The sequence below is a fragment of the Columba livia genome, chromosome 21 (genome assembly GCF_036013475.1).
Source record: "Columba livia isolate bColLiv1 breed racing homer chromosome 21, bColLiv1.pat.W.v2, whole genome shotgun sequence".
NCBI classification, from domain to species: domain Eukaryota; kingdom Metazoa; phylum Chordata; class Aves; order Columbiformes; family Columbidae; genus Columba; species Columba livia.
Genome location: NC_088622.1, coordinates 4,982,198 through 4,992,636, shown reverse-complemented (window position 1 = coordinate 4,992,636; position 10,439 = coordinate 4,982,198). Strand labels below are relative to the sequence as shown.

Here is a 10,439-nt window from a genome sequence, read left to right as displayed (position 1 = left end):
CTCAGGTTAATCTCATAACCTGTTTGCTGAGTTGACAGATAAAAATATTAAACGGTTCCTTGAAAGTCCACTACAGACATGTTTACTGCCTTACATATGGCTAAACCTTCACACAACTCCTGCCTAATAAGTGAAATACAAAAATACCACATTTCTTATAGATACCAACATTTCGGCTGTTTCATGTCTAAGAACTAGTGATTAAGAGAATTAATTCTATATTCGTAACACAAAAGTAGGAGTCAGGTGTATAAGTATCTAATGATGCAGATTGTTGCCCTCAGAGATCTGCCTTCAAAAGGAATTCGACAGCTGTCAAACAGGACACAGAGAAAGACAGATCCATAGAAAATCAGCAACTGAGGATCTAATCCCAAATTTATAGGAACTTACTTCATTCTGCAAGAGGCAGTTCTAGCTGAAGAATATTGGGCCAAAAAGATAAAAGACACAAGATTTTTCTGATGTATTTAAGCTTAATCTACAGTCTAGGAGAGGAAACAGGAACATGGAAATGAAGCAGGTCAGCATGGAGTAGCCTTTACCAGCTTGCAAGGTTGGGTCTCAGCTCTTATTTTAAGAATGCTGAGCTTTCCTTGAGGTTCAAATTGGATCTTGGGAACAATTTCTTCCCCAAAGGGCTGTGGGGCATTGGAACAGGCTGCCCAGGGCAGTGCTGGAGTCACCATCCCTGGAGGGGTTGAACAGATGGAGATGAGGTTCTCAGGGATATGGGGCAGGGACAGGGTTGGGGGAACACTGGACTCAATCATCTTGAGGGGCTTTTCCAACCAAAATGACTCTATGATACCATGATTCTGTGATTCCTGCTTCTCAGCACAGCCATAGTGCTGCGAGGGCTCTGCAACCCTCATTAAGCCATAAATGATTACACTGAGCCATGGGGGGGGAATGATCAGAGACTGGACTTAGGCACAAGGAATCACGGCTAAGCTTTCAAGCACCGGCAGAATTTTTTCATGCCATAGTCAACCCAAATGTTCTTACTCTGACTCTTCTTCTTTTTGTTCCTTCAAGCTCTCAAGCAGAGATTCCTCCAGGACTTCCAGCTCCTCCAAGGGGACTCTCAGCAGCCAGGTGATGTGGCAGATCAACACCCTTGCTCGAGCATCGTAGTACCCTTAAACAGAGGGAAGCCCAGGAAATCAATCAGTCGGCATCACGGCCGATTAAACAGTGAGCAGTGCACTCAGCTGTGCTGCAGGACCCTGTCCCACACAAGCAAAGCCCCTTCCCTCAGGCCCTCTTCATCTTCTGTGTGTTTGAAGACAATTCCTTTATCTAGAGGAGAGCGTGACAAATGGAAAATCCTTAATCCCTGCAAACTTCATCCTGTGAACAGAGTCACTGCACCAGGTAATTGTCTCTGTGGCCGAAAAAAGGTCATAAATCCTTCGCTCTTCATCCTCTATGATGGCTCTGGATAGGCTGCATCTTCTCAGCAGAGAAATGCTGCAGCAAGACCAGTCCTAACTCGAACTACCACATATATACATATCTATAGGTAACAGGACACAGTACACCTCAACAATGCACCAATGCAAGATGTGGTATCTTGTAAAAATGTGCCTCCATGCAAAACCTTTGTATTGAATCCATCTTGTTGGCAACAAGAGGGACTCTTGTTTAAAACTACACACCAGCTCACCTTGTAGCATCACCGACAATTGTTTGCATTGATACTTCACTGCTGGAGATGCAGGAGTGAGCAGTGTGCTCAGACAACACGCCACAGGGGAAGTGATTCCTCCTGGGCTTATAAGCAGGTGTTCTTTAATAAAAGACATTTTAAATGTAATAGATTTCAAATTATTTGTGCCTAGTCTTGCCTTCTTAATGTGTTTCTCTCAGTAGCACCTGCTGGCTTTTGTAAAGGGTTCTTGGTGCAATCTGGGATGAAAAATCTAATTGCTTTTCTAGCGGTGGGTGAAGATACTGGCAAGACCCAACTATAAAGTATGTTTCTGATACCCACTGCACGTAGATCAAATATGGCACTTGGCAATCTATTAGGTTTATTAATTTATTGCCATCAATACCACGATACCGAACTACTTCAATAGGCTTTAATGACGCCAGTTTGGAGATTTGTGCTTAGTTGAGAAATAAGGACGGTACTTTTCTTTGCTTCTTCCCTGATATGTGCCACGTTTTGCAAGCCCAAGCAGGGGTTTTGATGAGCAGCCTTCTTGTTTCCTGTCTGTTAATACACAACTTTGCTTTTTATTATACTTAGCCAGCTTGGCTCTAAGTTAGCGAGTCTTGAAAATATATTTCTTTTAAATTCCAGCTTAGCAAAATAAGCAGTTTTGCAATAACTGACTTGTCAATTTTCCATTAAAAATAAAGCAAGAGCAAAAATGGTACTTTGTTCTGCAGAAACAGGCTAATCAGCAAACAGTGAGATCCTTCCTGTGAGAACGTGTTAAAACACAGAGATTTAAAAAACGCAAGGAGTGATACAAGACAGGCTTCTTTTAGAAATGAACATTTTGTTCAGTAGCCAGTCTTTAATGTCATTAATTCTCTCAGACTAATCCATGTTATGCATTGTAAACCAGAAAATTATTTTATGCATACTATAATATACAAGTAAAATCACTTTTCTTTTTAATAGCTTCACAGGACACTCTAGAAATTATTCCCTGAATAGTGGGTTTTTTTCTTCTTTTTAGGCAACAAGCGATCTGCCAGGAGCTTTGTTAGGCTGAGATTTTCGTAACAGCTTCACTGCCTTCCTAAAGGAGGAGGTAGCCTGCACCCCTGGAAACACAGGATACAAACCAGAACTTCCCTACCATCACTTTTTGCATGCCAACACACGCCATGAAGTTAAGGAGGTGAAGAGCTGTTCGATTTTTAACAGGTATTATTAATCATCCCTTATATAATAGTTGGCTTCCCTGTAGTGGACACAGGGGAAGAGTGTGCTGGTTTTGTTATAAAGGAAGACAAGATAAAATAGGATGGTACCTTGAGCTTTTCGAGCATTTTAAACTATCAGATGTAAACTCATCTACGTTATTCTTACAAAGAACAAATGCTGGGTAAACTTACCATCTCTAAGAGAGAAGGATAGAAGGTCCTAAAAGGAAAAAAAAAGAATATTCAAGTTAAAAGTGGTGATGTATGCCTGGAGACATCAAAATGGAGGCATGAAAACCCATTGGACTGTGATTTAATTACTGCAGCTTCAGATCATAAACATGGGAAGCCATCACGTTACAATACAGTAGGGCAGTGCAGAGCAAAGCCAGATGTTTCCAGTACAAAATTCTCCAGATGCAGGTAATAATGGCTGGACAGGAGTATATAATGCATAGTATATGCTGAAGCATCCTATATTATTTGTTATAGCCATCCTGTTGCAACTGAAAGCACCATGATAACACCAAACTTCAAAGTTTGGAGGAACAGGGCTTTAATCTTCCTACCACTCCAATAACTTCTGCTCGCTATATGGTCATAAATACTCATCTTTTCAACAGAAGTAACAGGTTTGAGTGCTGTTCTAATGGACCAGTGGCCCCTATTTTCTTTGGCTTTCCGGGAATTCATAGCTCTAGGCAGTAAGGCTGAACTTACATGAAGTTCTTTTGGATTAAGTGCTCAAAGCCAGAAAATTCAGAATTTATGGCCATGTGTCAAGGCTGGGGGACTTGACTTCTGTGTTGGCTCTTCACCATTAAAAAAATCAAATAAATAAATCAATCCAATAGATGGTTTCTATGGACAAATACATGAAAAAAAAGGTCAGTGTTTTTACTACTCTATTCTCCTCTTTTATTGTCACTGGACAAATCTTTAGTTCTTTATGTAACTAGAACACTAAGCACTAGCTCAGTCTAGTTCTTTCCCTCTCCTACACACAAATAAAGCACAGCCGAATTTTACAGGGAATCCTTCAGCCCTTTGGGAACACAAAATACGCAGCCAAAGATGTAGGCGGCTGCCAAAGAGTTTATGATTATTAGTCCCATAAGCTCCTAAGCAAAATTTGTATCGTAAAAACGTCTCTAATCTTTTCCCTACTGCATGAGAAGCAAAGAATGGAGAACAAGCCATCCTTAACCAACTCCTACTAGAAGAGGGGCAAACTATAGTTATTATCCAGGCAAAAGGAAGTGCCTGGACTCTAAATATCATTTTAACATGAGTCGGCTGTTTCATAAAGGAGAAGAGAGTGTTTGCATAGGGCTGGGGAAACCAAAGGATTAGGGCAGCTGAACTCCCACCTCTAGGTGCTTCTTCACCAGGTATAACCCCAAAACCTTTGCTTCCAGTATGTCAGTAATGCTTTTAATTTAAGCTGGCCACTGAATCAGGTCTCCTCTGTTCCCCTAATCACCACACTACAGAAAAAAAAAAAGGCTTCTTTTTAGTTCTGGCCACAATTAGTGTTCAGTCCATGCACACACACTGGTTGGTGGGATATGGGAGCTGGAGAAATTAATTCCTACAAGCAGAGAAAGGAATGTAACCCCGTTTTCCCAAAGCCTGAGTGCTGTAATGACACAGGTATTAGATAGACGAACACCATCACCCCCTCCCTGGCCGCAGTTTTGTGGGGAATGGTTAGCACAGAGGTGTCAAAACCCAGCATTAGACCCAGCGCTGGGAGTCCAAACCAGAAAGTTGAACAAGCAAAGACCCTGAAGTCTCGAACAAGGTGAAGCTTGTGACCTTGATGCCATAATTTTCCATGGAATAATGTAAACAGCCTTTGGAACAGGGTTATTACCATTTGTAAGCAATAAATTAATCCCTTTGTGTTGCAAAGGGAACCGTGGGTCCTGCCTCAGGTCCTGTATGATATGCCCAGTATCCTCTGTGGCACCTAACATGAAATAACCTCTCTTAAACATCTGGCCTAAGCGTTTCCATACATGTATTTCAAAAGGTCAGGGATGTATTCAGCTAATCAAGCAATAAAATGGAACTACTGTTTTTATTGCATCTGCGCCAATTATCATTTGCAACTATTTCTAATTGCTATAGGCTTTGCACGTACGACTGTGCAGTCATCTGGAATCCAATCAGCATTGATTGGATTAGTTTGCAAGTTTGTTTTCCCTCTCTAAGCAGCAGTTATTATTTTGAAGTTGGTGTTTCGATTCTCCCTGAGCACAAGACTGCCGCCCCTAGGACGGAGAAGCCCTGCAAAGAAAGGGAAGCGAGCTTTATTCAGAGGCTTTGCCAGCTTTTTATTAATTGCTGCAAGTTCAAAATTCATTTCCTCAACAACAGAGAGCATCCAGTCCACATCACAGTGGATGTGTATAGAAAAATACAGGAAAATGGACATTCTAAGTATGTCCAGAGGAAAAAAAATATTAATAATCAGAACTTAGAACATTTTCACACCTGTCATCACTTCTTCACCTCTTTTTGTTGCGCTGCCTTCTCATATTGCACCCACAGCTTGTGTGTTTTGACTACTGACCTTAAAGGATTCGGTTAACCAACATTTGCCTGCATTAGTCATCTGCAGTGAATGCAAACAAAGATAAAACCCCACAATCCTCAAATTTTCATTGAATCCGCAGTGAGTTCACCTTTAGTCTCCTGACCTCATGCGTCAACTCTTCAGCATGTTAAGATGGAGGGAATTCAAAAATTGAGGCACTAATGCTGACGGGACCCTGCCACTGGACACACCGAGCAATTGAAGTGTGTTTTTGTTAAATAAACAGTAAATGCTGCATCAGCAGCAGCTGAAGACAAAGAAGCAAGAGCACCATAAAGCAACATGTCAAGAATTCACAAAGCTTTGTCCCGCAGCTTGTTTATTTTCAGGTAAGATGTTACACTGAAGTCTCCAATACCTTGCAAGCCTCTGCTGCCTTGCTCTACAAAAGTCTTTAATTCTATCTTTCCTTTGACAAAAATCAATCACCTTGGCCACACACCTGACTGCATGAGGTACTGATGTTGTGGCATTACACTGAGAGCTATTCCTGATCTCTGCTTTCAACTAATCAAAGAACTGTTGTCTGCGGCTTCTGTGTTTCACCTGAACCCAGGTGATAAATGCCTCAGCTCTCCAGCTCAGAGCAAAATACCGCGCGCTCCCACTGATGCAGACCCGCTTTTGTAATAGCACATGGAGCCCTGGTGCAACGGAAGCTTGGAGCAAGCACGAGATAAATTTCACCAAAATTTCACACTTAATAAACTCAGCAGCAATGCAGGAAGACATGCCTAAATCTAGAGAATCCATCCTGAAGCAGAGAGAATGAGAGAAACAACCTGGGAAACAGCAAGCCATTTAAACACAGAAAAAAATGCGTGTAGATTTGTTGATTTTGGGCAAACAACATCAAAAACAACTCCTCTTATTTTAGAAGATCTGTCTAACTTAGTAATTAAGCTTAAGATTCTCTGTCAGTGTACTGTTAAGAGGACTTTGGGCACTGTAACATTCATATGTTCAGAGTAGATCCTCTGAGGCCTTTTATGGACTCACTAGGAGACATGAGAGACAGCTGAGATAATGGGAGCTGGTCACGATGAACGTTCACTCCTATCATATCTTTACTTACGCAGCCATGTCCTCGCATCTGCTGTTCTGTTGGGCCATTGCTAAAGGTGAGCGTGTGATAACTATTACTCAATACCAGAGCACTGTCTGCACGCAGGACGTCTCGCTGTTTCCTTGTGTGCAGCAGACAGCACGGGGCGCGAGGTGACAGTGGCCGCGTTACATGTGGCATCAGCAGCAGCCAACCGTGCTCTTCGCCCTGCATAACGTGGGCCTGGATGAGGAGATATCGTCCCAAGATGAGGCTCTGTGGTGAAGGTGAACACCACCCAAACGCTTTGCCTCTTATCTTTACATCAGCTCTTACATCAGAGCATTATAGAGTAGTCACAGTCTCATTCTCAGCAAAATAAAATAGTCACGATAACTTATTTCCTCCCAGCCAAAGCTGACTCTGGAAAAAAGACTTTACAAATGGTGCTATTTGGAGCATGTATGTTTTGTATTACAGGATGGTGAAGAGGTTTGGAAACAAATGAAAAACAGGTCTATAGTGTTCAGTGTTTCACTGTAGAACACAGATATGAATCAAAACCACTGCAATAATAACTCGAAGTAAAAAGTTTGACCATTCTTTGTTCTGTACAGCAACAGCATCAAAGACATAAAATGATAATTCAACAGAGAGTAATTGTGCCTCATGTTCATCTCTTCCACAAGCTGTTAATGGATAGAGAGACTGCCAGTCCCCCACACAGCTGCTCAGAAGTATATGCATATCAGAAATATTGATTTTACTTCCTTGACTGTACAAACAGAACTTCAATTGCAAACAGATAGGTATGTCTTGCAAACAAGAGCGAGGGGAGCACAGGAACTTACCTGGGTAATGACAACTGGATTTTCTTTCAAGATGGGATCCTTCAGCAAAATCTGGGCAAAAGTTTCTGTGCCCTCGCCTCCTAAGCCACTAGCAAATGCTGTCATGGCAGGTAAGACAGCTTCGGGCAGGTCCAGCCATTTCACAAAGCCCTCAATAAATTCCGTCCTGAAGGAGCTGGAAGGCAACAGTAGCAGTTAAAGCTCTGTTAATGGGTATTTTTGCAAACTTTGAGTGATCCTTGGTTTCAAATATTTATCTGTGGCTGTTCACACAAAAATCAAAGCATTGTAAGACATCAGACCTTGCTTCCATACATGCTCCAAAGTCTGCAGAATTAAGGGATGCAATTTGTGCCAAAGTATAAAAATCTTAAATCCATAAGATAAAAAAGTCAGTGCACTTAAGAAAACACTTAATTTCAAAAGGACCTTCCTCTCCTTGACCTTCAGAAGACCCCATACAGTCTGATACCGGCTCTGCCTGCGCTGCCACCCAAAAGCCACCTCCTTTGCTCACCCGTTGCCAGCCCGTGTCGTACCTTTGCTCTTTTTCAGGGAAGAGCTGTGCCAGAGATATCCCGCACAGCGCCGCGTAAGCAAATCTTCCCGGTTCGCCCAGCTGCTGGCCCAGGAGCACACATGGTTCCTTTTCACCCTCCTGTTCAGCTGAAGTTTTCCACTTCTCTTCCGCAGCCATTTTCACCTGCAAGTTGAAAGAGGAAAAAGAAGAAAAAACAAAAAAGACAAGCAGTTGGAAACCAGGAAGCAAGGAGACAAATTGCCTTTGCTTTTTCACTGTCACACTTGCTGTCACTATTAAGTCAAGTCTGTCAAGGTCCAGCTTGTGCATCCCCCCCTAACGTGGTGCTGTGACCAAAGAAGACAACAGACTTTCTGTTCCCCAGTTCTCAAAATTTTTGCACAGAATTAGCCAGCAATACTTCACACAGCAAAAGGAAAAGTCCCCTCCGAGATGCAAAGAGGCTGGGCTCCGCTCAGGCGTATCATTCATGTTTACCACAAAAATAACATGTACAATAAAAGCTCTGCACCTGGTGCAGGGACCAGTAGGGCTGCCTGGGAAATAATTTGCTCCCTCATCCTCAATCCAAATTGCTCCTCTGTTCGTTTTGCTGACGGCGTTAAGAAAGTCGAGTCCAGCTGCAGCCTCCGACGAGGCCTTTTAATGCCTCCCATGGCCATCGCTTTGCTTATAACATTCTCTATATAACCTGCTGCTGCTTTTTTTCCCCAAATAGAAGACGCCTGCACCACACGGACCTTGAGCTGGGCCAAAATATTATTTTTTAGAGCACAGACATGCACATTTCCAACTGAACAACTTCCAACAGCTCCCTGGAGCTCTCCTCATGATACAGGTGGCTAACAGAGGTAACTGAAATCAGGCAGACATGACGACAGCTCATTTCACAATTAAACAGGGCTAACGATCTGCTCCAAAGCTCCCTCACATCCCCTGAAATGTCTACTGACTTCACCAAGATTCAATCAGTTTCTAAGGGGCCCAAATCACCTATTTCATTATATAATTCCTATTTAAATGTTTCCTTTCTTCTGAACCCTGTAGAAAGTGGTTAAAAAGGAATTAGAAGCCCGTAGAGAATCTCAGAGGATGCAGACACCATTTATGGCATAGTTTTGGAGTCCTGGAAGAAAGAAATGCAGCACAGGAGCAGCTCTTTTTAAAAGAGATTTTATTATCCACATGCTGTCGCAGTCTCCCAGGACAGGCGTCTGTCTCGCCTTCTCGCTCAGGAATTTATGCGAGGGGATGCAGATTCCTCAAGGCTCGCGCTATTTTAACTGCTGCTGTACAGACGCAAGGAAAATCCCATCACTCGAGGGCTGATGGTTATTGTCGCTCACACCTCTCTCCCTCCCCATAGCATCTCGGTGCGTTTCCATGGAAACATCACACTCCAGCAACACGGGAGCACAAAGTCCACAGGAATAAACTTATTTCCGTACCAACCAGAGAAGGGAAGGGCAAGATTACGCTTTCCCGGGGAGGGCGGGTACCAACCTCAGCAGCATTTATGCCGCTGTGCAGGTGGCGTGAGACTTGTCTTCATGCTTTCCAGGACTTCCCTACAAAAAAAGGAGCTCCAAACCCCTCAGTTCAACCCCAAAATCCATTTAACATCACTCGCTACGCTCTCATCTTCCTAAAGCATCCAGGCTCACAGACCAATTTGCCCAGAAATAACCTAACGCTTCAAGTTTCAATAAATTTACAATGACTTGGCGTGTCTGCTCGCCTCTGGACACAGATTTATTAGCTTATTACTGGAACAAAATTGAAAATTATATTGAAAATAAAATTCCCTTCCCTGCTGGGATAGATTTATTGATTTGTTAACACAAAAGGCTCATATGACAAGTGAAGGAGCTAAAAAGGAATCAGAAATGGTACAACTATTTAACCTTGTTTCCCAATAACATAAAAAATGTAACCAATTATGGAGTGACACCATAGTGGCTTCTTGCATGCAACTTTATTGCCATCATGCACAAATACTTCATAGTCCTGTGCCTTCCTGAGAAAGCTTCTGAAATAGTTTTCTTTGCTAAAAGGTGCTCTTATCCGTACACTTGACGTGCATCCTTCAATACAGATTTCTATTTCCTCATAAATATCTGGGATAAAATGGGCTTCGATTTTCAGACACGCAGCATAAAAAATGGCAACATGTGATTTAGTAAACAAAATTTGGGCCATGAAGTTTTGCCATTAAATCCAAGATGAGGGAATTGAGAGCTAGAAATATATCCTGAAAGTTGTTTACAGCTTGTGGCACTGGAATTCATGGCTCTATCTCAAACAATGGGATTCAGCAGTCAATAGTATTGCCATAAGCTGAACCATCACTTGAAAGAGAGATTTTTTTATCACTTCCAGCACTCACTTTTCACACAAAACCCTTTGTTTTCTGGAGAGGTGGTGTTTTTTATACAGCAGCTCCCACAATCCTCTTTGGGAAGGGGAAAGATAATCCTTTTGTGGATCTAAGGCTGTACAATCTGCATGCGTTCC

General features: G+C 42.4%; 2 protein-coding genes across 14 annotated transcripts in view; one reads left to right on the top strand and one right to left on the bottom strand.

Moving 5' to 3' along the window:
• Nucleotides 1–10,439, top strand: part of HTR6 (5-hydroxytryptamine receptor 6) — a 44,199-nt gene that overhangs the window by 29,481 nt on the left and 4,279 nt on the right. For 10 of the 11 annotated variants that reach the window (XM_065038073.1, XM_065038072.1, XM_065038070.1 and 7 more), the window contains 2 exons: nt 1,039–1,377; nt 2,697–4,982. The gene's annotated coding sequence lies outside the window, so the exon portion shown is untranslated. Of the gene's footprint in view, nt 1–1,038; nt 1,378–2,696; nt 4,983–10,439 lie in introns of those variants that run through there. The other variant, XM_065038051.1, reaches the window with a different exon arrangement.
• TMCO4 (transmembrane and coiled-coil domains 4) overlaps nt 1–10,439 on the bottom strand; it is a 32,547-nt gene that overhangs the window by 21,074 nt on the left and 1,034 nt on the right. Inside the window, exons 1-5 of one of the 3 annotated variants that reach the window (XM_065038050.1) lie at nt 8,326–8,344; nt 7,924–8,087; nt 7,385–7,559; nt 3,079–3,106; nt 1,009–1,141 (exon numbers count right to left, since the gene is read on the bottom strand). In XM_065038050.1, the coding sequence (XP_064894122.1) occupies nt 1,009–1,141; nt 3,079–3,106; nt 7,385–7,559; nt 7,924–8,081 (494 nt within the window). In that variant the 5' untranslated portion in view covers nt 8,082–8,087; nt 8,326–8,344. The other 2 variants (XM_065038049.1, XM_021295215.2) reach the window with 2 other exon arrangements.